Genomic DNA, 27,063 nt, shown 5'->3' with positions numbered 1-27,063 from the left:
TTCAACCTCATTTAAGCAAAGTAGTACTTGATCCTTTCTATTGCTGGGTAATATTCTATTACATGGATAGAACAGTTTATTAATCCTTTTGAGTTGAAGGACACTTGGGTTGTTTCTGCTTTGGCTTCTATGAATAAATGTTGTTATGAATATTTGTGTATATATTTTTCTGTGGGTATATTTTTTATTGTTTTTGAGCACAAACCTTGGAGTGTAATTAAGAGTTCATATAGTAACTGTATGTTTAACATTTTGAAGAATTATAGCCACTAAATAAATATTTTTGATTTGCATTTTCCTACTGGCTAATGATATTAAATGTCTTCTCTTCCTGGGAGAAATGCCTTTTCAGATTCTTGGTCCATTTTGAAACTGGGTTGGTCTTTGTATTGTTGAGTTGTGTCTGTTGTAAGAGTTCTCTGGACTCCAGTTTATTAAATTCTCCTTCTGTTCTTACTCTTTCTCATTCATTTTTTTCCTTGTAAGTCTTCACTCACTTCAAGTTCTTCCGTGCTTGTTACATAAATCACATTTCTCTGTTTTATGACCAACAATAAATACAATTACATGCATGTTGTTTTATATAGTCCTTTTAAACTAACCAAAAAAAAGGGGGGGGAGGAGCAAACATTTATACTATGTGATGTGCTATGTCTTTTATGTCTTACTAACCTTTAATTTACCAGTGTCTCTTCTTATTACTGGCTTGGGTAACATACTTTCAACACAAAGAACTTTGTCTGGACCCTCCTAAATGGGCCTGCCACACAACAACTTCTGTTTCTCTTTATCTGAGACTGTCTATATTTCTACTTCATTTTGAAAGACGATTGTTTTTTTTGAGACAGGGTTTCTCTGTGTAACAGCCCTAGCTGCCCTGGAACTCACATTTGTAGACCAGGCTAGCCTCGAACTCACAGAGATCCACCTACCTCTGCCTCCCAAGTGCTGGGATTAAAGGCGTACATCACCACCGCCCAGGTGAAAGATGATCTTATAAGATTTTTAACTTAAGGCCGGGCGATGGTGGCGCACGCCTTTAATCCCAGCACTCGGGAGGCAGAGGCAGGTGGATCTCTGTGAGTTCGAGACCAGCCTGGTCTATAGAGCTAGTTCCAGGACAGGCTCCAAAGCCACAGAGAAACCCTGTCTCGAAAAAAAAAAAACAAAAAAAAAAAAAGATTTTTAACTTAAGTGTTTTATTTTCAGCAATTTGAATATGTGTACCTCTAATTGAGGCCTCCATTGTTTCTAGTAAGAAATTAGGTATTAGTTTTATTGGGGATTTTCTTGTAGGCGAGGAGTAAAATGTTTATCTTGAGAAGTCTTACAGACCCTGTCTGGATGTGGAGCCGTGGCTTTACCATAGGGCCTGCTGAGTTCCTTCAGTGTGCTGTGTGTTTATTCACGCCGTCATGGCACCTGGGATGTGTGAAGCCATCATTTCTCCATTCTTTTTTTTTTTCTCTTCTCCTAGTTTTCTTAGTTTCTTGGTATATTCTTTGTATACATGTTGCTGACTGCATTTTATGAAGACTTTCTTCATTTTTCCTATTTCCTTATTTTCTCTGTTCTTCCATGTATATAATTTCTGTCTTCAAGTTCTCTAATTTCTGGGTTTATGTCTGCTGTTGAGTTTCACAGTATATATTTTGTTATTTCTCTACTTCTGCTCTTCTGAATTTTGATTGGCTTATTTTACGACTTCCCCATGTGTGACTTTGACGCCTTTCCTGAGATAAGCCGACACTGCTAATGAAGTAGAGTGGGGCAGTCTGGCCTTGGTCCTCTCAGCGTGCTCACTGGGGAGAGAAAAGACTGGCCAGGAGCCGGATAGACGCAAAGACTGACCGAGCTCGTGAGTAGAGAGGACAGACTGTCAGATGCCAGCGCAATCTAATCTGACCTGCAGATTCAGCACAGTCCCTGTTAAAATCCCCTGGGCATAGAAATGAAAAGTCTACCCACAGTTTAAGAAGAATCTCAAAGACCTCCAAAATAATATTGAAAAATAATGAAAAATAGTCATTTCCTAATTTTAAATCTTTTATACAAGGCTACATTAATCAAAATAAAGACAACTATATAGTGTAATAGAATGAAGAGCCCAGAAAGAATCCCTGCGTGTGTGATTATCTTTATGTCTGTGTATTTATACATGGAGGTCAGAGGCCAACTGACACACCATCAGGCTTGGTGTGGCAAGTACCTTTACCAACTGAGCATCGCCCAGTCTGTTTTACTTGGTGTGGTGTGGATTAAACCCAGGACCTCAAGTATGTTAGGCGAATACTCTGCCACTCCCCAGTCCCCAAATGATTTTCAAAAAGTGTACTGAGACTGTTTAGCAGGGCAATGGCATCTTTTCAGCAAAGGGTAACAGAAACACAGGCTCATTCACTGCAAAGGAATGATGTTGGCCATCCTTATGCTGCATACAAGCATTAACCCAAAAGCCATGTTTTTACGTAACAGAATCAGAAAGCTATTTCAGTTTTTGTTCTTGAGATGGATATTCTGTGTAGCCTTGGCTGTCCTGGAACTTACTCTGTAGAAAAGGCTGGCCTTGAACTCAGAGATTCATCTGCCTCTGCCTCCCAAATGCTGAGGTTAAAGGTATACACCACCACTGCCCAGCTATATGGAAATATTTTAGTATGAGTAATTTTTTGAAAAACCATATTTTCCACAGACACTCAACAGATGAAGAGGTTTTTACATAACAAGCCCTGCTCCTTGAGGGCCCCTCTCCTTCATTGTGTACAGTCACAAGAACCAGTCCGCCTGTTGCATCTCACTCACCCCTAACAGCTATCCTGTTTTTCCTCCTCTGACAATACATGGTCTAAATAAGCACCCAGAAAAGATGTTCCATTTCCTTTTTCATTTTCTTCAAAATTACAGGAAACTGCCCTAGGTATCTGTCTTACTCCTCTCTCTACTTCCAAACATGCATTAGAAAAAGAAAACCTGAGGCCAGGTGTGGTAACGCACACTTTTAATCCCAGTACTCAGGAGGCAAAGGCAGGTGGATCGCTATGAGTTCTCCGAGGACTGGTCATCTCCTTATGTTCAGGGTTTTAGACAAACCCCTAAGATGTTCAGGGGAAATGGTGGTTACCTGCTCATGTTCTTAGGTCCACAGGAGCACATCCAGGAGCGTGGCTGTGGTGCTGACTTCCCAGCTCTGTTCTCCTTGCTGAGACAGGCCCACTTCCTACAAAGCAGCCACTGTTGAGCTGTTAGTTCAGGATGTTTGCTGATGCTGGGTTGGATCTGTTTCTCAATAAGCGTTAATTCTTTTTTTTTTTGGTACAGGGTTTCTCTGTGCTTTTGGAGCCTGTCCTGGAACTAGCTTTTGTAGACCAGGCTGGTCTCGAACTCACAGAGATCCGCCTGCCTCTGCCTCCCGAGTGCTGGGATTAAAGGCATGTGCCACCACCGCCTGGCAATAAGCGTTAATTCTAATTCATCCTCAACAACAGAACAAACAAAAAACATTCCTTGAACTTCCAGAACTTCTCATATTCCTGCTGTATGTGATGGTTTCTAGACCTCTCGCTATAATTTGTCTGAGGCCCTTCTCTTCCTGTCACAGACAGATGCTGACGATAGCAGCTATCTCTGTCACTTGTTCAAGTCTCAGGTCTGCTCTGCTGTCTGTCGCTGGTGTCCACTGAAATTGTTGTGACTGAGGTCGCTGATGACCCATTTGAAGTAGGCTCTACAGTTCTCTTCTTTGCCGAGCAGTACATAACACACACCCTGAGTTTTAATTGTTTGGCATCTTTCAGAGATTTGTTTTCATTTTGAAGCAGTCTGAAACTTGGGAGGTGGGGGAGTTGTAGCATAAAGATGTTTTTCTTGAATTACTTGGGTGTGAACTGTAGACATGACTCTCCATTACCCTCACAAAGACATTCTCCCCACTCCACACATCAGCAAATTAGACCGAGCTATCGCAGCCTCCCCTCCGCTCTCCAGCTTCACTCGAGCTTCGCAGATTACCCCAGAAGGGTTACTGGCAGTCCAAGGGCCAAGATCTGGGTCCTGTCTCTTTCACATGTTTCATGGTAGGACACACTCCAAATTTCCTTGACTTTGATGACCTCATTATTTCTGAAGAAGACAGCAAGTTATGCTGCTAAATTCTCTCAATCTGAGTTTGTCTATTTCATCAGGATTACAGTCAACAAACCGTAGTGCTTATTGCTAGAAAAATTGAACTTGCAAACCAATGTCTGCTTGTCATATGTATTCATTACTATCCTTTTACTTTCCACAAGGACTGCTTGGGCTGTCAGAGTTGAAGAATGGATATGTGGATAACCACAGCGACTATGTATCAACACTTGTACTTACTTATGTTTGTGTGTGTGTGTGTGTGTGTGTAATACACACCTACACACACACAAAATCCTAGTTCTATTCATTCCAATCCAGCCTCAATCCCTGAATCCTGAGTGGAGTTGCTGAACAGGTTCCCTCTTTCTGTCAATTTATAGTTGATTTTTAAACATGTAAAGACTCAACTAAATAAAACTTTGCACTTTGAATATTAATTTTACTCATGAATCATATCTTCCCCAAAAGTTTACTAAAGCAAAAATATCAAAATAAACGTCTTGGTCTTCAAAAGTTTAGTATCTTATTTTTAAAATAAGCTGTTGATAATGCCCTAATTGTCCAACACCTAAGGGATTCGAGAATTTTTTTTATGGTGTATTAGCTAAATGAGCTTTCATAGTCATTGTGCTTCATTACATGCAAATTTAAGATGAAACCAAAATGGAAGATGTACCTGTCTTGATTGGAAAGAGCAGGAAAAATGTATGTGCACTGGGGCTGTAAATACTTAAAAGGCTGGGAGTGATGGTCTGCTTAATTCCACTACTCTGGAGGCAGACAGAGGAATCCTTGTGCATTCCAGTCCAGCCTGGTCTCCATAATGAGTTCTATGTCAGGAAGGACTACACACAGTCTCTAAGTAAGAAAACAAATAAACCTAGAAACCCCATAAATATGTGAACATATTGGAGAAGGAAACCAAGCGAGCATGTTGGATGGAGACTAAAGGTTGTTTGCCAGTTGTAAAGCCCTCTATGATATAAATAAAACTTACATTCTTACTTAATTTTTTTGTGTTTTTGGCTATTTTGCCTGCATGTATGACTTTGCACTACATGCATGCCTGGTGCTCATGGATACCAGAAGAGGTCATCAGATCTCCTGGATTGTGAGTTACTATGTAGGTACTGAAAATTGAACCTGGGTCCTCTGGAAGAGCAGCCAGTCCTTTTTACTGCTGAGCCATGCCTCCATCCCTAAAGTTTATAAGAGGATTGGCTGTGAATTGAGCACTTGGTCAAGGTGTAGTTTTTGAGGATTCCTTCAAATGAGCAGAGAGGCAAAGGGTCGGGTGCCTGTCTCTTGTGGGGAGGTGAGTGCAGTTCCAGTTTGTCTGCCAGGTGGATGCAGGATGTATCCTTGGAGGCAGGTGGGGGAAGGGGGCTACATTTGCCTACCCAGTCCGTTTTTGCACCAGGCCACCCTCCCTTAGGCCCTGACACAGGCTTACTGCACTAACATGTCCAGTCAGCTCAGCCATGTGCTTTCTCTGTGTTTGAGGTTAGCCCAGTTCTCAGGATTTTACAGCAGAAATCACTTAAACCACCCCTTTCTTAGTCCCACATCAGATGACTTCGGGGTTTTAGTACAGTCAGGAGCAGAGCCACTTTTGAGTGTCCCCCCCCACCCCGCCCGTAGACATCCTTCAGTGCAACCTCCGTTTTCCGACGCACTCACTGACTGGCACCTCCTCCCTGTTGCCTTAAATATCTGCGCCTGCCTCAGAGCTTGCGGGCTTCTCTTACCACCTGTGCATGGGTTCAGTGTGAGCCAGCGGAAAGATGTGCTGGCCACTTGAGCTAGACTCCCAGTACCACATTGGTGCCACAGCAGTCCACCCCTTGGCATGTCCCCATCCACAGCTGCTGTCTTCATGAGGCCACAGTGAGCTTCCCGTGCTGGTCTCTTTCAGACTCTCCATGTGCTGCCAACCCGAAGTCTTCGCAGGCTCTGTCACCAGAGTAGCAAACACAGCTCAAAGGGCCTCCTGCTTTTAGGTCCCTCCTTGCTCTCTTGCAGTATCCCTCTCCTGCAAACCCTTGTGGATCTGCCCTGCAGCATTCTAAGGGTCCAGTGAGCTTTGTCTAGAATATTTCTCAGGCCATTCTTCCAGGCAGAGTAACTGCTTTCTGAATTGGTGTGTGTGTAGGGGGACCTTTTCCGTTTCTGTATGATACTACAGATAAAGTAGCAATTGAAGCGTCTAACTAGACTTCTCTGTCCCCGTCTTATTTCACAAAAGTACATGATGCCAGGGATATGACGGTGGAAACTTAACAGCATAGATCAGAGCCTGATCTATAGCAGTACTTATATTTCCGTCCACGCACCCCTGAAATACCATTTGTGCAGAGAGCGCAGGAGAGAAAGTGCAGGCACAGCCTGACATTAGTGAGGGAGGAGGCGGACAATAAGTGCTTTGCAGTTGTTGAGTTTCTGTTTTCTTTATAGCCTTTATTCTCAAACTGCCACCTCCCCCTCAGCTAGTTCCTTTAAAAATGTGATACTTTAGAGAATTTTATTCAAATGCCTCCGCTGAGACTTAGAAGCTGTTTTCCTCCCATAGCAACGGAAGGCAGAGGATTGATTGCAGTTGTGAACTTTGGGAAGGCATAGCTGCTCATAGTTAACCTTGCTTACAGCTAAGTTGTTCCCAACAGCGTATAACCAAGATTGGGGCTTCATTTCTGAAAGTCAAAATACAAAGCTGTCTTCTTAGCTATAGAATGTCTTTATTTGTTCCATTCAAGTGTTTCTTTGGTTCTGTCAAGAAAATATAAGAAGGTACTTGGTTCTGACAAATTGAAAAATCTAATGTTGTAAGATCTAGCATATACTGCTGAATTACAATAAACTTTTTTTTCCTGTCCTGTTCCAAAGAAAAGTAGAATTTTCTTTTAAAATACCTGGAGACCAGCTATGAAAGGCATAACAAAAATTAAGCTTTTAATTTTTGTGTATAGAAGGCAATGTCATAAAAGCATTTTAAAACTCATAACGATATTTTGGAAGTAATTCTTTGAGGAGTCAGATCTTTAAGTGTATTTGAGAAACAAAATAATCTAGACGTAAGAACAATCTACTTTAAATGCATAGTATTCTTCCCTGTATTTGAACAATTTGTCCAAAACACAATTGGTTCGTGTAGGATTTTTGCCTGTTCACATGTAAGTGGGAATCAGTAGTTTCTTTGTTGGTCGCTATGGAAACCAATCAGCCTATCCTGAAAAGCTCTTAGATCATACAGAGCGATGCCTGTGTCTCAGTGTAGCTCCTCACTGAGCAAGCCAGAGCTGGCTTCTGCCTGCCTCCAGCTCTTGCTTGCCCGGAGCCAGTGAGTGCCATGCAGGTGCAGGACCCATCCCGCAGGCCCTCGGCTGTGCACTTCCTCAGTGCCTTCCTGCAGGGCCGCCGGCACTCCACTTCTGACCCGGTCCTGAGGCTACAGCAAGCCCGGCGTGGCTCTGGCTCTGCCACCAAGCTGCTGTCCTCATCTTCTATCCAAGTGATGGTGGCTGTGTCTTCTGTCAGCCGTACGGAGGGGAATCCAACTTTTCCCGAGAGAAAAAGTAAAACTCTTTTTTATAATTTTCTACCCTTTGTATCTAAGTGTAAGGAGTGGGAATAGGCTCCTGTTGTGTCTGTGCTTTTAGAGTGTTGACAGGTGATTCTGGGTATGCTTTTGACTCTGCTCAGGCTAAGACCAAATGGATGTATAAGAGGAGATAAAATGATGGCATGATGTGTGGTGGTTTTGTTGTTGTTACAAGTATAGTTTTAGACAAAATTCACCCTCTTGAAAAAGATGAGCTTTTGCTTTTTCTTCTCTTTACCAGTATAGTATATAGAAATTATTGCATGCGAAAGCTTTTTAATACTACATGAAGGGATTTAAACTGGCTCCCATCTACAATCCTGAGGCAAAATGCAACTGTTTCCCATGTTACTATTCTACTGGGAGGATAGAAGTTTGAACCTTACTTTCCTTGTATATTCTAGAAAATTCCGAACGCCCAACACCAAAGTACACAAAGGTGGGAGAACGTTTACGGCATGTCATCCCTGGACACATGGCATGTTCCATGGCATGTGGTTGGAGAGCATGTAAGTATGAGAATCCTGCACGCTGGAGTGAGCAGGAGCAAGCCATAAAGGGAGTGTACTCCTCCTGGTAAGTATGGCTCTGGGTCTTGCACATCTCTGTAGGATGAAGGAAGCAGGAATGCATGTGAGGATGCATGCTACAGGCAGGCAATATGAAGGATTCAGGGGACCCTGCAACCATCCTTGGGTTTACCAGTAGGTTGCCTGTGGGATACTGACCTACTCAACCTTAGTTTCTCATCTGCAAAATGGAAATAATTAAATTCAAAGCCTTTATATTAAATGAAATGATACTAAGAAATTTCCTTTTTATTTATTAATTTTTATTGAGCTCTACATGCTTCTCTGCTCCTCTCCCTGCCTCTCCCTTCTCCCCTTCAACCCTCCCTCCCCCGAGGTCCCTATGCTCCCAATTTACTCAGGAGATCTTGTCTTTTTCTTAAATTAATAGATAATTAGATAGTTCTTAAATTTCAGAAATTGGTGAAAACAGTAAAAATGTTCAGCTATACATTTGAGAAAATCACATGTGTAGTCTTCGGGTTTGTGCAGTTCATCATTCACATCTGAATGTGAATTTATCTCTTATTATGAAATATACTCTAGTGTTCCTTGAAGAAGAGGCACAGGCTGCCAGTTCAGCAGGCAGCCCATAAGATGCTGGCATGGTTTCTTGGGTTTAAGCACAGTTAATTCTACATTTAAGTCATCCTGCCTTTCTTAGTAGCAATGAGCTAGTCAGGTATGCATTGTGGTCTCAAAAATATGGATAATCAGGTTGGAGAGATGGCTCAGTGGTTAAGAGTATTGCCTGCTCTTCCAAAGGTCCTGAGTTCAATTCCCAGCAACCACATGGTGGCTCACAACCATCTGTAATAAGGTCTGGTGCCCTCTTCTGGCCTGCAGGCATACAAACAGATAGACTGTTGTATACATAATAAATAATAAATAAATATTAAAAAATAAAAAAAATTTAAAAAAAAATATGGATAATCAGATCATTATTCCCAGTACACAGGGAGCAGAGGTAGACATATCTCTGTGGGTTCAAGGCTAGCTTGGTTTACATAGTGAGTTCCAGGACAGCCAGGGCTATACAGAGAGACATTGTCTCAAAAAACTCAAAAAACAAAATCATATTTGGAACACTCTTAGAATTTACTGTTTAAAAAGAGCTTTGCTCATGAATTATTTTATACACAAGAACCCATTTTATTTATTTATTTATTTATTTATTTATTATTGAAAAAAAAATTTCCGCCTCCTCCCAGCCTCCCATATCCCTCCCCCTCCTCCCATTCCTCTCCCCCTCCCCCCACTCCTCTCCCCCTCCCTCTCCAGTCCGAAGAGCAGTCAGGGTTCCCTGCCCTGTGGAAAGTCCAAGGTCCTCCCCCCTCCATCCAGGTCTAGGAAGGCGAGCATCCAAACTGGCTAGGCTCCCTCAAAGCCAGAACATGAAGTAGGATCAAAACCCAGTGCCATTGTCCTTGGCTTCTCATCAGCCCTCATTGTCTGCCATGTTCAGAGAGTCTGGTTTTATCCCATGCTTTTTCAGTCACAGTCCAGCTGGCCTTGGTGAGCTCCCAATAGATCAACCCCACTGTCTCAGTGGGTGGGTGCACCCCTCTTGGTCCTGACTTCCTTGCTCATGTTCTCCCTCCTTCTGCTCCTCATTGGGACCTTGGGAGCTCAGTCCGGTGCTCCAGTGTGGGTCTCTGTCTCAATCTCCATCCATCACCAGATGAAGGTTCTATGGTGATATGCAAGATATTCGTCAGTATGGCTATAGGATAGGGCCATTTCAGGTTCCCTATCCTCAGCTGCCCAAGGAACTAACTGGGGACATCGCCCTGGGCACCTGGGAGCCCCTCTAGGTTCAAGTCTCTTGCCAACCCTAAGATGGCTCCCTTAATTAGGATATATGCTTCCCTGCTCCCATATCCACCCTTCCTTTATCCCAATCATCCTGTTTCCCCAAGTTCCCCCCACCCTTCCCTTCTCACTTTTCTCTCCCCATCTCCCCTTACCCCCATCCCACCCCACCCCCAAGATCCCAATTTTTTGCCTGGCAATCTTGTCTACTTCCCATATCCAGGAGGATAGCTATATGTTTTTCTTTGGGTTCACCTTATTTAGCTTCTACAAGAACCCACTTTTAAGATCAGATGTTGTAGACTGCTTATTTGACTTGCTGTCTCTACTTTTTTATGTTGAATTTCTGGTACACCTGTGGTGACACAGCCTGAGGCACTGTTGTAAGTGTTCTGTATGAGTCATGTGCAGCCTGATGACAGTAATGGCCATGAGGACACCTTCCTGAGTCAGAGTCGGGCGAGCAAATGTCCGGCGGAGCACAGCTCACAGGAACACTTTGCTCACGTGTCAGCTCTCCACGTGAGCCTGTCCTGTCCCTGCCCTCTCACACCAGGCTCCATCTTAGTCTTTGGGAGTCCATGTGAGGCTCTACACATTGCTCCAGGAGGGGGAGTTGTCTTTCAGATACTGAGCTGCCGGTTTCGTGTCTCTGCTTCTCCTCTGAGATTCATGAGTCACAACTTGCAATGGACTACTTTACACATCTTTCGCCTTCTACTTGATGACAAATTTGATAAAACAGTAAAGCTGGAGGTCTAATAAGAGCGAGAGGCTTTTTATGGCCAGCTGTTCATTGACTCAGTCTGCTTTGTTCATAGATACATTCATAAGCATTTAATTGTAGGACAAGGCACTTTGCTACTAGATGCTTTCAAATTATCACTAATATTCATAAAACCTTATGAGTTGTTAATGCCATTTTATCGGTAGCCCAGAGAGATGAATTAATTTGCTTCACAGATAGAAAGCAGAAAAGCAAAAGAGCATTTGAAGTCAGGCCCAACTGACTCTGAACTGCCACCTTCCTTCTTTGCTAAATTCCAGCATCTCAGTATTTATTTATAGCCACAGGCCAGGACTTGTGCTCTATTTGTACATCCACATCATCCTGAATTCTCACCCCAACCCTGTGTGTGTCTGGCCTTATTACCCCGTTTCACACCTCAGGTAACAGCCTCCTAGTCGTCCTCCAGTTAGCTGACTGACCGCTGTATCGCAAGGTGAAGTGCCCTTCCTGTCCACTAGAATCTCTCTAGAGTCCTTGGAGACCTTTTGTCAGAATCCATAGATGACTTAGGTCTTGAAACCCACCCCTCCAGGGGGTTTAAGGAGCTACAAGGTTTCTCAGAGTTCTAATTGTGATGCAGAATTGAAGACAGATTTGTGTAAGCATATAGAAGTTGTTGTGATAGGGAAAAAGTTGCTGATCCTATCAGGTAGAATGATCCTAGTTTTGCGCATCTCAGCAGTCCATACTATCTTCAGGGTCACTGACAGTATCCTGGCCATGGCTCGCCCGTCCTCTGAGGTGCTGGAGAAGTATCACATCATCGAGCAGTTCCTCGGGTAAGTACCGCAGCCTTCACAGCTGTAGTGAATATGCTAGGCATGCTTTTCTTCCATTGGTTATGGCATCAAGGGAAAAGGACTTCGCCTAAAAAACAGGCCATGAAGAGCTGATTTTAAGAAAAGTTTGAGAACAATTAATAATGTCTTACTAATGCTGAAATCATTTCTCATGACTCCAGGTCCTTATAACTGATTTCTCGTTTTCTTTGAAGTCACGGCATAAAAACAATCATCAACCTTCAGCGCCCTGGTGAGCATGCCAGCTGTGGGAACTCGCTGGAACAAGAGAGTGGTTTCACGTACCTTCCTGAAGCCTTCATGGAGGCCGGCAGTAAGTCCCTTTCCACCCTTGTCAAGGACAGTACTTAGAGACTTTTGTCTCCCGGGCTCTTAGGTTAAAGAGGTAATGATTATCAATAGAATCTGCACAGTGGTGGGCTTCTGATTTCACTCTAAATGATGCTACTGTTCTTTGATGTTGCAGTTGTGAGTAGTACAGGGTTTCTGTTTCCTCTAGGAGGGGTTGGGGGGAAATGCTGCAGTAAAAGGCTTCTGTTTAGTTAGAGCCTGTACCTGTCAGACATGATGGCCTCATTATCTCTTTACAGTAGTTGTGTGACTCCACTTAGGCTTAGAGAGTTATCTGCTTGTCTGAGATCACATAGCTTAGAAAGTCCAGTGAGGATTGGAAGTTGAATAATTTTTGGCCCCATAAGAATATGTCCTTGTGGCCAGCCCAGAGCTCCTCACAGGAGCTTTGGAGGAGAGTCCACTCAGCGGGGTTGTTGAAAGCAGGCTGATCCAGATGAGCATGTGGGCTGGGAACATGTACTTATGAGGCTTGTGTCTAGCCAGCTCTAGATAGAGATAGAGATATACAACCATTTATTAACCTTTTAGAGAATTTATATTCTTAAACAAGAATACATGTTATTTACCTCCACCTTAATTTTTAATTCTATTCTAATTCTTTCCATCTGCACTAAAGCAGAAAATATATTAGATAATAAAGAATGTACTTTTAAGAAAAGTTAAACTTACTGGAAATATAAAAATCCTGTTATATGGGCATGGTGGCTCACACCTTTAATCCCAGCACTCAGGAAGCGCAGAGGCAGATGCGTTCAAGACTATCCCAGTTTGCATATCAAGCTTCAGGAGAGCCAGGGCTACACTGCGAGTCCCTGCCTCAAGAAATAAAAACAAATAAAAAAGCCTATTATCGTAAGCCTGCTTCTTTTTGTTGTTGTTGTTTGTTTTGTTTTATTTTATTTTGATGTTCTCATTTATTAGGGTTTCCTTTCTTTCCTTGAATTTGGTTTTTTAAATTAATTAATTTTTTACCAATTAATTAATTGGTAAAAATACCAATCCCATTTCCCCCTCCTCCTGCTGCCTCCCTCCCACCACCCAACCTTCAATCCACTCCTCAGAGAGGTTAAGGCCTCCCCTGGGAAGTCAACTAAGTACAGTCCCCTCTTTGAGACAGGACCAAGATCCTCCCCCCATGCCTAGGCTGAGCAAGGTATATATATCTCCATAGAGAATGGGCTCTGCAAAGGCAGTTCATGCATTGGAGTTAGATCCTGGTCCCGCTGCCAGTGGCCCTATAGACTGCCCAAGCCACATCACTGTCACCCGTATTCAGGGGGCCTATTTGGTCCTATAAAAGCTCTCCAGTTGTCAGCCAGGAGTCAGTGATCTTCTGTAAGTTTGGGTCAGCTGATTCTGTGGGTTTCCCCATCATGGTCTTGACCCTTTGTTTATATTATCGCTCTTTGTCTGGAGCTCGGCCCAGTGGTTAGTTGTGGATCTCTGTATCTGCTTCCATCTGCTCTGAAAGACATTCTAGCTTCTTTGGGGTTGTGGACTGTGGACTGGCTATCCTTTGCTTTATGTCTGGTATCCACCTATGAGTGAATACACACTCTATTTGTCTTTCTGGGTCTGGTTAACCTCATTTGGAATGTTTTTTTCTAGTTCTGCTCATTTGCATGCAAATTTCAAGATGCCATTGTTTTTTGCTGCTGAATAGTACTCCATTGTGTAAATGGACCACATTTTCTGTGTCCATTCTTAGGTTGAGGGGCATCTAGGTTGTTTTCAGGTTCTGGCTTTTACAAATAATGTAAGTGTAGTAATAGGAGCAGCGGGGCTGCCTGCAACCGGCTAGCTTTACCCGAAATAACAACACACAAATTGTATTCATTTAAACACTGTTTGGCCCTTTAGCTCTAGCCCTTACTGGCTAATTCTGATATCCTGATCAACCCATCTCTAATAATCTGTGAGCACCGGTCTTACCGGGAAGATTCTAGCCTACGTCCATCCTGGGTCGGAGCTTCGTCCATCCTGGGCCGGAGCTTCATCGCGTGTGTCTGCCCGGGCGAGGGGATCATGGCGTCTCTGCTCCAGAGCGCAGAGCTGTCGAGTCTGAGCTCACTTCCTCTTCCTCCCAGCATTCTGTTCTGTTTACTCCACCCACCTATGTTCTAAGCTATGAGCCCAAGCAGTTTGATTATTACTTAACCAATGAAATCAACAGATTGATATATGACACTCCCACATCATGTAAGCCTACTTCTTGAGTGAAATCTCAGCACCTTGTAACTCATTTTCTTCAATTGTCCTTGCAAGTATTTTTAATGTATATTAATTTTGTTTTTCTTTTTCTCTTCCATTGTCTATAGTTTATTTCTACAACTTCGGATGGAAGGATTATGGCGTAGCATCCCTCACTGCCATCTTAGACATGGTAAAAGTGATGACATTTGCCTTACAGGAAGGAAAAGTAGCTGTCCACTGCCACGCAGGGCTTGGGCGAACAGGTGAATTCTAGAGAATCAAATTACTGGTGTGTGGGCATATTTAGATATGTAGGAATGAGATTTCCTAATTCTAAATATAAATAGTTTTTAGAATTATAACAAAGATTTTGAATTAAATTAAAGAAATAAGAGATATTTGAAGCGTCTTAAGCCTATATAATAACCATGAATTGAAACCAAGTGGTAGTGATGCATGCCTTTAATCCCAGCACTCAGGGAGGCAGAGGCAGGCGGATCTCTGTGAGTTCGAGGCCAGGCTGGTCTACAGAGTGAGTTTCAGGACAGCCAGGGCTACACAGAGAAAGCCTGTCTCAAAAACCCTAATAGTAGTAGTAGTAGTAGTAGTAGTAGTAGTAGTAGTAGTAGTAGTAGTAATCATAATATTGAATCGATAAGAGTATTCTCAATAATTTAGAGTTGAAAACTCATGTTTTCATGTTTCTAAAACTGCTTCATTGATCTGCTTATTGAAATGGAGCACCTCATGTTAATAGTGTTTTTAAATACTGTTTTCTCTCCTTTTTTTAAAAAAAAGATTTATTTATTTATTTATTATGTATACAGTGTTCTGTCTGTCTGTATGTTTGCTGGCCCAAAGAGGGTACCAGATCTCATTACAGATGGTTGTAAGCCACCATGTGGTTGCTGGGAATTGAACTCAGGACCTTAGGAAGAGTAGTCAGTGCTCTTAACCTCTGAGCCATCTCTCCAGCCCCCTTTTCTCTCCTTTTTTGTTTTGTTTTTTGAGACAAGATTTTTTTTTTTTTTGTGTAACCTTGTCTGACCTGGCTGGTCTTGAACTCACAGATATCCACCTGCCTCTGCTTCTCGAGTACTGGAATTAAAGGCGTGCACCACCACCACCAGGCAGAAAGACTTTTTTTCTTAAAGACTTTTATGTCTGTGCATGTTTACCTGCATGTGTGTCTGTGCACCACATGCAGGCTGGTGCCCATGGAGGTCAAAGGAGGGTGTCTGATTCCCCTGGGACTGGAGCCACAGACCCTTGTGAATACCATGTAGCTTTTAGGAACCAAACCGGCATCTTCCAAGAGCAATAAGTACTCTTAACCACCCAGCCATCTCTCCAGCCCCCAAAATATTTTTCTTAGCTAAAGAGCAACTAGAATAGCAAGTCCTATTCACCTGCCATGCTCCGAGTATTGTGTATTTGCTCTCCTGTGAAGTTGTTAGCAACAGTTGGGGTTGAATGAACTGCAGCTTAGGAAAAATTAAGTCATCTGCTACATTTAGTGAGTGGCAGGCTCAGTGTTCCACTCATGCCTGTCTGGCTCCATCTTTCGTGTCTTCTCTACTTTGGGATTCATAAGAGTTGTGTACTTGAAGAAGACTATTTGTATGTAAAGTTCTATGTGAAAGTCAGTGGCTTTATACAGACAACTGCTGGTCTGAGAGTGAAAATAAAAGGTATGGGGTCCATAGTTTGATTGTCATGTGATTTAGTCAGACAAAACCATCCCAGTGTATATGGGATTCCCTACCTACCTAGGAGCACCCAGGTTAGAATTGAACTCATGTAAATATTAGCAACTCTTAGGATAAAGCCAAAATATCTTTGTTCCTGGACATTGCATGGTATAGCTCTGCAGATATTCATCTTTATACCAAAGATCTGCTGTGTCCCCATGAGAGACCTATATTGTATTCACTGCAAACTAGAGGACATGCAGTTCTCAGAGGTTCTGATTTTCATCTGTAACTAGATGTTCACAAATCTAGGACTTGTGTGGGTGACTTTGATTTGCCTTTATTTGTTAGCTATTGTATTATAATTAATTGATTATGAATTCTTACCAATAAGTCATTATACTACTGCAGCTGACATCCTTCATAGTATTTGCTTACGTAACAAAGTTATAGCCTGGTGCGGAGAAAAACACATATTAGTGTAGACATGGTTTGGAAGAATTGTCGGGCAGAGAAGTGAATCTGTGAACGTAGATAATCCCAAAGCAAAACCTTCCCAATCTGGGGGAAGGCTCAACAAGACTATCTTGTCAGTGGATGCCAGAGATATCAGAGCAGGAAGTTCAAGGGTAGAGTGGGTGGTGGATTGGATGTAAACGTCAAGAACTGTTGCCCCTGAATGCAGAAGCACAGTTTGGCTTCCTTCCATGCCAGAATTAGCCAGGAGGAGACTGTGCCAGACCCTTAGCTTTCTTCTGAAGCCCTTCTCACCTGAGCACCCTGTCACCTGCCAGCTGTGTGCCAGCTGTGTGCCAGCTCCTCTCTGGGGTGCAAAGCTGACTCAGTCACAGGAAGGAACTGCCACAGAGATGAGGAGAAGTCTTTGCAGTAACAAATGCTGGAGGGGTTGGGATTTAGCTCAGGTGGCAGAGTGCTTGCCTAGAATACAGGAGGTACTGGCTCTGATACCCAGTACTTCAAAACACCAGCCTGGTGGTGTACACTTGTAATACTAGCATTTGGATGGTGGAGGCCAGAGAGTCATTCTTGCCTATATACAGAGTTCCAGGCCAGCCTACATGAGTCCCTGTATTAATAAAAAAAAAAAAAGCAATAAAAACTGGCAAATGTCATTTCTATCTTTCAAATATGCTTTCTTAACATATGATTTATATGATTCTTAAGTTTTAAATCATCAAAGACTGATACATAAACGAGCCTTTTCTCATACTAATCTTCTTTACTGTGTAGGTGTTCTAATAGCATGTTACTTAGTTTTTGCAACAAGAATGACTGCTGACCAAGCAATTATATTTGTGCGAGCAAAACGCCCCAATTCCATACAAACCAGAGGGCAGCTGCTTTGTGTACGGGAATTCACTCAGTTTCTGGCTCCACTCCGAAATATTTTCTCTTGCTGTGATCCCAAAGCACATGCCGTTACCCTAGCCCAGTACCTGATTCGCCAGCGTCATCTGCTTCATGGTTACGAGGCCCGACTTCTAAAACATGTGCCAAAGATCATCCACCTGGTCTGCAAGCTCCTGCTCGACCTGGCTGAGAACAGGCCAGTAGTCATGAAGAGCATGACAGAAGGACCTGGACTCTCTGCTGAAATTGAAAAGACTGTGTCGGAGATGGTTACGATGCAACTGGATCAAGAGTTACTGAGGCAGAGCAGTGACGCACCTGACCCGTTTCACCCCACTGCAGTGGCGGCCGAGTTCGAGGACCAGGATGTGAGCCTTTCTAATGAGCATGACCTTGACCCCCTCTGGAAGAGGAGGAATGCTGAGAGTCTTCAGCCCCTGACACATCTGAAAAGGCAGCTCAGCTACAGTGACTCAGACTTAAAAAGGGCCAAAGCTATTCTGGAGCAAGGGGAGACACCTTGGACAGTACCTGCCCAGGACTTGCTAGACCACAGCCTCCAGCAGCAGAAGCATATCAGCCATTGTTACATGTCACCGACTCCAGAGCTAGGTTTAAATAAGGAAGCATTGGTTCACAGTACATTTTCTTTCTGGACTCATTCAAAGTGCGGAGGCTTAGAAGGACTCAAGGATGAGGGATCACCACTTTTCTGTAGGAAGGACATTCCAAAGGAAGTACAGCGGAGCAGAACCTTCTCTGTGGGTGTTTCCTGTTCACACAATCCTGGAGAACCAGTGCCACCCAACTTTGCAAGTATCCCTAGGGGTCCAGAGCAAGTCACTCACTGTCGGGGTGAAGCTCCTGGTGGTTGGGTTCCAGGCTCTGTTCAGGGGGAAGGGAGGACTCCCTGCAGCCCTCTAAACTGTGGCTCCTCCAGTCCTAAGGCACAGTTCCCATATGGACAGAAAATCCAAGACAGCACATACCTGTCGGAAGCAATGCCACATACTGGTTTGCAGTCTGAACTGAGCGCTGAGGCAAGGAGAATATTGGCAGCCAAAGCCCTTGCAAATTTAAATGAGTTTGTGGAAAAGGAGGAAGTGAAAAGAAAAGTGGAAATGTGGCAGGTATTTGTATTTCATTTAAATATATATGTACTTATATATTTATATGGAGTGTATGCATATATATATATATATATATTCTACACACACACACGTAGAAATGGTTTTGTCAGACCAAAAGTATGTGACACATTTTTCCAAACTTCTTTATTACAGAAATGAGAAGCTAGGAACTTGAGGTTTCCCAAGTATGATGTGAAGCTGATGTAGAAATGACCCAGGGTGTTTGTGTAGTTCCAGTTAGATTCTGTGTTCAAGAATATATCTAGTGTGATGCTTGCTCCATACATGATGTTAATGTTGGTAGCTTTCTCCTAGGGACAGTCAAGTCCACAGAAGATGATGTTAGGACCTGGTCTGCAGTGTTTTTCTGACTGAGGGCCTGGAACAGGGAACCACATTTGGGAACCACTGGTCGAGTGATAAAAATAAAGTTACTTCCCAAAGCTTCTTGGTACAAGTGGTGAGTCAGGCCTGCCTTCCTGGCCTGCTCTCTCACAGATTTGCTGGCCTAACGATGTCACTTGAGGCTTAGAGATAGTAAATGAGAATGAGCCCAGTGATCTGTTATATCTGAGAGGAGGGCTCGAAAACCCATTTCTCGGCTCTAATTTAGAATGTGAAGTTTTATATTTTAACTCCTTTGTGTGTGTGTGTGTGTGTGCGTTTTACTCTTCGTAGGAAAGCAGTCTTCGGTTGTACTTCCTCTCCTGGGATGAGCACCTTGTCTAGAAGAAAAGATGGGTCCCTAGAAACTCAGTTAGCAGAAACAGGAAACCAGCCCCAACATGGAACTGACCTAGGCTTTTTGATTCATAGAAATCCTGAATTGGCAGCCATACTCTTCTGTGGATTGCTTGAAAGATTTCATTTTATATTATAATTGTGTGTATTAGGAGGTTGTGTACAGTGGCATGGAGGTGCCCTCAGAGCAGAAGAGACTGTCTGATATCCCTGAAGCTGATGATGTGAGTGCTGGGAACTGAACTCAGGTCCTCTGGAAGCACACACTCTTAGCTGTGAGCCATATCTTCAGCTCGTGCTATTAAAGTAATTGCTACTCTTCCATGCACCACGATGTATAGAACCAAGGACCTGAAACTTCTATAAGCTAGGATGTCTTCAGAGGTAGGAACTTATGTTTGGAGCTCTTAACAACTTACAGTGTGCAACAGAAGAGAGAACTGAATTAGAGTATTTACCTAATTAAAAACTCAAATATTGTTTTCCTTCGAAATAAATTTTCTTTATTCTCCACTATAAACCGAAAAAAAACCCCTGTCATTTAGACAGCAGATATTTCTCATGCAGTATTCTATGCTGAGAGCTAACAAGTAAGAGGACCCTATGCTAAGAATGTCCTGGTGCCACTCCCAGGTCAGCCCTGCACGTCCCTCAGCCAAGTACCCACACGAGCTGAGAAAATGCAGGTTTGGGTCAGGTGCTGTCAGCTATACTTTTAATCAAGCACTCAAGCCAAGAGAGATCAAATCTTACAAATTCAAGGCCAGCCTGGTCTACATAGGGAGTTTCAGAACAGCCAGGGCTACAGAGAGAGCTTGCCTCAGACAACAACAAAAATGGGCAGGTTTCATTTGAGGTAGGCTATTTCACCATGTAACATGTATAAAGAGCATTTTCTGGAACCACAAACCTTTTACTTCTTACCTTCTTAGTTTTATTTTAGGACTGTGAGCAAGACTGTACTCTGGGAAAAGCAGTGCAGTGCTGTGTGTGCCTATACTAAGCTGTTTTGTGAGCATGCCTTGTGCTTTTCACAGAGCCCCTAGATGCAGGTGGTCTGTTTAGGAACTCAGAGTCCCAGGTGAGGGTTAAGAACTCCAGAGGTCAAGTGGCTACTCAAGGCTGTGGTTCATGCAGCAGTACATATAGGCAAGCTCTCCTCACAGCTCTGCCTCACTGGGAAGCTTCCTGGCGCAATGCTCATTTCACTAAGACAGTTTTTGTTCTGCCTAGTTATCTCCTCATATAGCCCTGAGATGAAATAAAAGCTCTCCTTTTCTGTACACAATATGTGAGATAGGCAGGAATATAGACAATTCCAAGTATGAGCTTATTTATATGATAAAGAGAAGCTAGCACTGGAGGGTTCCTAGGCCATGGCCCACGCAGTAAGGCAAGTTAGTGGAATGCCTCCCTGCCAGTTGCTAGCTTTGAGCTCTGCACAAGTTACTGTATCCATCTTACTGGAAATAAGTCTTGTATTCTAAGTCTTCTGTTACCATTTCTACCACTTTGTGGTACAGGCTACAAGATTTACTGAGTAACCAAATGGATATTAACAACTACTGTGTTTTTGACTATTGAAAAGTTTTATTTGATTTACCAAAACATAAATCTGATCCCTGTCAGAAATTTCTTAACTCTTCTTTGTGAGGTGAAGTCTTAAATTCTCATGTGAGGCTGGCAGTTTGAGTCATTAGAGATGACTCCTCCAAGTCCCTAGACTCACATGATAGATGGAGAAGAGCAGCTACACTGCGCTGCTTCTGACCTCCGTGCACACACATGCGCAGGCACATACACGAATACACTGACCTGTCTGCAGATCTCTGGGTGTGTTTGCAAGGCTTCCCACTTGTTTTTACCCTCCCAGATCTCAGGCTGCCAGGCTTATTACTTCATCTGTAGGATTCTCTGTAGGATTCTAAAAGGCACTTTCAGAAAAACACTCCACATTTGCCAACTTTCATGCAATTTTCTGTGTGTGTGTGTACGTGTGCGTGTGTGTGTGTGTTTAAAGGCTTAGCTGAGGCCCCAGGCTAACTTATAATTGCTCCCCTAGTTTTAATCTACGATTTTACTTCATTTGCAGCCTGAATTTCTGTTTTGTTTATCAGATACCTGAGAAAGAAGACTGCTTCTTGAACTGCATCTCTGGCCTCTGAATCGGAGTCAGGGCTGCACGCTTCAGTGGCTCTTCTCTCAGTAGTTAGCCTGCTCTGTTTGTGACAGGGATGCGATTAGCCAGGCACCCCTACCTAGAAGTGCAGGCCCTGAAGAAGGTCCACATTGCATACCAGAGCCCAGCCTTCACTCTTAAGTCACTTGTGGATCCTCCAGTAAGGCTCCATGCACCTCTCTTTCCCCTGGCCATCTCTCTCCCCCTCTTCCTTTGCAGAAAGAATTGAATTCCCGGGAGGGAGCCTGGGAAAGAATATGTGGTGAGAGAGACCCTTTCATCTTGTGCAGTTTGATGTGGTCTTGGGTGGAGCAACTGAAAGAGCCTGTAATCACCAAAGAGGATGTGGACATGTTGGTTGACAGACAAGCAGATGCTGGTGATGCCCTGTTTTTACTAGAGAAGGTAAAGTAGCTATCGGGCCAGCTAATAAGTTAATTAAGGCCCTCACACATGTGCAAAAAAAAGAATGAAAATATTATTTTGGTCTATTTTAGTGTTTTTTTTTTTCTTTTTTCCCCTTAATTTTGTATAAACGATCTGGCTTCTGTGTGTTTATGTGAATGCAATGCTCGCAGAGGACACAAGAGGTCATCCCATCCCCCTTGAACTGAAGTCACAGACCCTTGTGAACCACCTGCTGTGGGTTCTGGGAACTGAACTCAGGTCCTCTGCAAGAGGAGCACATGTTCCTAACCACTGAGCCATCGCTCCAGTTCCCCATTTTTTTAGTAGTTTTTCTAAAATAAGAGAAATTGGGGCTGGAGATGTAGCTCAGTGGTAGAGAAATAGCCTAGTGTGTACAAGCCCTGTGTTTGATCTACAACATTGTAGACACAGAGACATTGATACACAACATAGACGTTTAGAAAATACAGAAATGGCAGCGAGTACTTGTAATCCCAGCATTCAGGAGTCACATCTCTCTGAGTCTGACGACAGCCTGCTCTACATAGTGAGTTCTAGGCCAGCCAGGGCTACATAGTGGGATTCTGTCCCAACAAACAAACCAAAACAAACTGTATGATTTTTTCATGAATGGGTGACCATCTCAGTAACTATAATGAGCTTGTTTGGCTCTTACGTGGGTTACATTATAACTAAACACCTCTTCAAAGTGTCTGTTTCTGCTTACTGTGAGTATGTGTCTATAAAAACTAAAATGGAGACTGAAATATATACTCCTTGCTATTTTTAAAGATGTATGTGTGCATATGTCTATATAGCTTGTATGTGTGCATATGTCTATATAGCTTATATATGTATAAAATAGAAAAGAGTATCAGGAGGCTATACACTGGTTCTGATATTTGCCATCAGGGATGTAGGAAGAGAGGGAAACTGCTTTTCATTGTAGCTCCTACCATACAATTTAGCATTTTTAACCACATAAAAATAGAAGTGTTTTAGTTCAAAATAGGCTTTGCTTTTGTTTTGGGGAACAATGCTGGCTGTTAGCCCACCATGCTACAGCGTAAGCATCTCATTGCCTCCAAGTCTCCAGAAAATATGTGACTGTGTCTGCTCACACAAGCTACTGTCACGGTATGTCCACAAACACACATGAAGGTATATCCCCTCACACATGGATATCAAGATATAAAACAGAGAGACAGACGCTGTGTGGTGTAACTGCTTGCTTGCTTACATGTGTGGGCACACATTTGTGTATGTGAAGGCCTAAGATTGATGTCAGCTGTCTTCCTCCATCTCTCTACCTTCCTGGTAGCCAGCATGTTCTCGGAATCCCATCTCTGCCTCCCTGACTGTTTACACCAGGCCTGTCATGCCCACCAGGCTTTCTACATGGGTTCAAGAAGTCTGAATTCTAGTCGTCAGGCTTTCACAGCAAGCACTTTACCTGAGCCATCTTCCCAGCCCTGTGTACACCTTTTAAGATAAGATTTTTTCCCAGTGTCTAGAATTCTTAGGATATTTTCTCTGTCGTTAAATTTCAGCGATCAAATAGGAAGTGATAGGAAAGAGATTAGCCTTGTTTGGCAGCTGTGGACAACACTGTCAGGAAGTAGTGGCTACTTTCACCCTGTTCATCTTGACAGTGCTTAGAACGAAGGCCCCTTTTATAGACAAGGCAAGGTAGACCAGCTTGCCCCAAGTTTACGGCAGGTGTTCTCGCAGGGTTCCAACTTGGATCCTACTGGGCGAGGCTCACACACTGAGGCGCATCAAGTCCCGTCTGCTTTACTACACCCATCCCAACTCCTGGGTACAATTATTTTGCACCAAGGATTTTTACTTTTATAAACATCTTTGTAACAATAATCTGTCTTCACAGGCTTTTCTGTATTTCAGATTATTCCCTTAGAATAGATTTCTAGAGGAGATGTTGGTGGTTGGCCTCAGTGAGTCCCATCTACATACATACATACATGCATGCATGCATATATATATATGTGTGTGTATACATACATACATACATACATACATACACACATGGTGATGGGGTTTTTTCCTTTGCTAGGGTAGAAGATCCCTAGCATTCTAGTCAGCAGACCCTTCCTACAGCATCTACCCTACAGCTGCCTCCTTACATCTCTGTTGCCACTGGGGGGCTCCGTCTGCCCACCTCCCCAGACAGTGTCTGCAGGGAGCTGGGCGCACGCACGGTACTGACTGCCTGGTGCCCAAGTGAGTTGTGCACTCAACTGCAGCATCAGCTGACCAAGCTGAAGTGATTATAGCCAGAAACAGTAGGAAAGAAAGGTCTATTCTGAGCACTGCAGGAGAAGCATGTGGTTTAAATCCATACCAAACTTGAGATAAATCAACTAGCTCTGACCCATTTCATGAAGTTTCCGTGCCATATTAATATATACAGTAAACACCTGGCTGAGTGCTTGATGAACAACCTTTAAAACTGAGTGCTAAGTCATAGAGCTGCATAGCCAGATGTTCCCTCTATAATTATTTGAGCTGATTTCTTGAGATATTTTCAAATTAATTTTTTTATTTTTTATATCTGGAAAAAATGAAACAGGGTCAGTACCAGACCATCCTCTGTGTGTTGCATTGTATAGTGAGCCTGCAGACACTTCCCGTGGAGGTGGAGGAAGCGTGCCTTTCACATGCCATCAAAGCTTTCACCAAGGTGAGTCCCTGTGTCCCCACGCTGGTCACACCGGCTTTGTAAGCCAGGACTTCTCAGGTAAGACTCCGAGCTCTTGCGCATGTGTTTTATAAGAAGTCAGGGAGTTTCCTAACAGTGGTGTCAGGACAAAGCTGAACTGCCAGGTAGTTGAAGGGCAGTGTCGGAACAAAGAGCTTTTATAGAGCCAAAGAGAGAAACAGCTGAGTATTCAGCAAGTATTTTAAATCTTGTTCCTCATAGGAGTCAGGGGTATTTGTTTGTCAGTTCCCCCTTGTGTTTAAACAAGAATCGTCTAAGCAGAATAGTCAGGTCAGTACCCACAAAAACATTAATGCATGGTTCCAGGAGTTTAATTCTGACCCGTGAGCCTTGGGAATGCCGTACCCAGACACTGAAAGTCAAGTAGCGCAGTGTCCTGGATCCCTCTTTGTGTATTGACGAGCAATTTGTGGTGGTGAGATGCTGTGCCCAAGATGTTGGCTCCTTTTCAGTAGGACCCACCTTACTCTGGGGACAGTGCAGGGACTGCTCTAGTTCCCTGTCTGTCAGCATCACTCCTCGGCAGAGCATGACAGGCATGGCGGAGGCCCCAGGTGTGCACACAATGACAGGCATGGCGGAGGCCCCAGGTGTGCACACAATGCGTTTCCAGGAGAGAGGGGACCCTCAATCTCACTGAGGTTTTTTGTGTATACAACACTTGCAGGTGCCAGATTTCATTTAAACTCACAGAGATCTTAAGGTGGTAGGTTTTGGGTTTTATATTTTCACATAAGGAAATTGAAGCCCATGTACCAGTGGCTCTCAGTCTGACCCCTTTGGGGGTCCCATAGCAGATATTTACACTACGACTCATAACAGTAGCCAAATTACAGTTATGAAGTAGCAATGAAGTAATGTCATGGTGGCGGTCACCACAACATGAGGAGCTGAAATAAAGGGTCTCAGCATTAGATAAATAATTATTTATTATTGAGAACCGTCACCACAGACACTACATGAAAGGTGGAGATATACAGGGACAGGTGGAAAGCCAGACAGTGAGGTCTTCAGACTGCAGTCCAGAGTGGCCCAGGGCTTCTGAACACCATACAGAGCAGCTGTGTGCTTCCTTTGGATAAGAGACTTCTGTTGCAACATGAATGACTCTGAGCTCCCGCTCACTGCTCACTTCCATGCTGGCCAGCTGTGTGGACTGTAATCTCGGCACTGGAGTACAGGTTTGAGTTCTCACTCTCAAATTTGATTGATGAGATTGATAGCTCTAACATAGCCCTTCGGGGAAAGAAACCCATCCTGTGCGGTTTTAACTGCATGCATTTCTCTCTAAGTCAATTGCTGCATTTGCTGAGTCCTTCCTTCCTTCCTTTGCAAACAGAAACTGGTAAAATTGTTGCCACAGTGTCTTAAATAGAAATGTTCTTTGTCACTAGGTTAATTTTGACTCTGAAAATGGACCAATAGTTTACAACACCCTGAAGAAGATATTTAAGCACACATTGGAAGAGAAAAGAAAAATGGCAAAAGACAGCCCTAGGCCTGGCCTCGCCTGAAGCTTCCTTCTCTGGACAAGTATCCGTCCTAAGGGTCCATCCCACCTAAGGGTGGCGCTTCTGCTCCCATGTGGACGTGGCATGCTGGCACTGCCCTTCCTTGCCACACTTCGTTGTCAACGCTGTGTCTCTTGTGCTGAGAATAGTGGTTCTTTTTTAAAGTAGTTATTTATTTTAAAATATCCTTGAGCTGTGTCTTGAAAATTTGCCATAAAGTTGGTGCCACTTTATTTATTTACTGAATTAATATAGTTGTACTGACATTTTACGTATATTTGTGTCCTTACTCTTTTTGACATTTTGAAGGAAAAAAAAATAACTCTTCCTTCCAAAACAGTTATTTTCTTAACAGAACTCTTCCTGGAGTTTCTACCAAATAGATCATTTTAGCAGTAAAACCTTACTATATATCCCCCCCACACAAGGCATATATGTGTCCCCTTCATCAGAACTATGACCTAAGAAAGTCACCAAGTGTCTTAAAATGTTTTATATTTGTTACTAAGAAGGCTATTAATACATTTTAAAGAACTTTAAAAAACTTTGAAGTTTTTTTGTTTTCTTTTCTCTTTTTACAGATGTGACAAAGCCTTTCAAAGTCTGTTATTTTTCAATGATCCAACGATTCAGTTTTCTTTAATAGACTGACTGGAGAGGTTGGGACTTGGTACTTGTGGAAAGTAGCCCTGCTCTTTGTCAGGCGTCCAGATACCCTCTCCCTTGGCTGTCCGAGGAGGGAGCCACTCTCAACCCAGAAGCCTTATTTCACTTCCCCAGCCTGCTGCTCAGCCAGTTCACTTCTTTTCAGAGAAGTGGGATCAGAAGTGACCACTGGGGGCAGTTGCTAAGGAGCAGAACTGGCCTTTGTCCTCCCAGGGACTGTGCAGAAGGGACTGCAGCTCTGGGAGAAGGCTCCTCGCCAACCCTGCTCTCTTGTGGCACTGTGACCATTCTGACAGGGAGCTCAGACCTGGAGTAATGGCATTGCTGTCTGTGTCCCCCCCCAGCCCACTGTCTGCCCCAGGAGTGGTGGCATTGCTGGCTGTCC

The 27,063-nt window shown here is 43.4% G+C and overlaps 1 protein-coding gene across 4 annotated transcripts in view; it reads left to right on the top strand.

Moving 5' to 3' along the window:
• Positions 1-27,057, top strand: part of Ptpdc1 (protein tyrosine phosphatase domain containing 1) — a 56,809-nt gene extending 29,752 nt beyond the window's left edge. For 3 of the 4 annotated variants that reach the window (XM_026783037.1, XM_005355155.3, XM_026783036.1), the window contains exons 3-10: positions 8,128-8,299; positions 11,593-11,673; positions 11,889-12,007; positions 14,367-14,504; positions 17,184-18,433; positions 21,573-21,758; positions 24,352-24,462; positions 25,896-27,057. In XM_026783037.1, coding sequence (XP_026638838.1) covers positions 8,128-8,299; positions 11,593-11,673; positions 11,889-12,007; positions 14,367-14,504; positions 17,184-18,433; positions 21,573-21,758; positions 24,352-24,462; positions 25,896-26,015 — 2,177 coding nt within the window. In that variant the 3' untranslated portion in view covers positions 26,016-27,057. Of the gene's footprint in view, positions 1-7,436; positions 7,698-8,127; positions 8,300-11,592; positions 11,674-11,888; positions 12,008-14,366; positions 14,505-17,183; positions 18,434-21,572; positions 21,759-24,351; positions 24,463-25,895 lie in introns of those variants that run through there. The other variant, XM_005355153.3, reaches the window with a different exon arrangement.
• The last annotated feature ends 6 nt before the right edge of the window (positions 27,058-27,063 follow it).

This window comes from Microtus ochrogaster, chromosome 16 (genome assembly GCF_000317375.1).
Source record: "Microtus ochrogaster isolate Prairie Vole_2 chromosome 16, MicOch1.0, whole genome shotgun sequence".
NCBI lineage: Eukaryota > Metazoa > Chordata > Mammalia > Rodentia > Cricetidae > Microtus > Microtus ochrogaster.
This window is presented reverse-complemented; position numbering and strand designations above follow the sequence as displayed.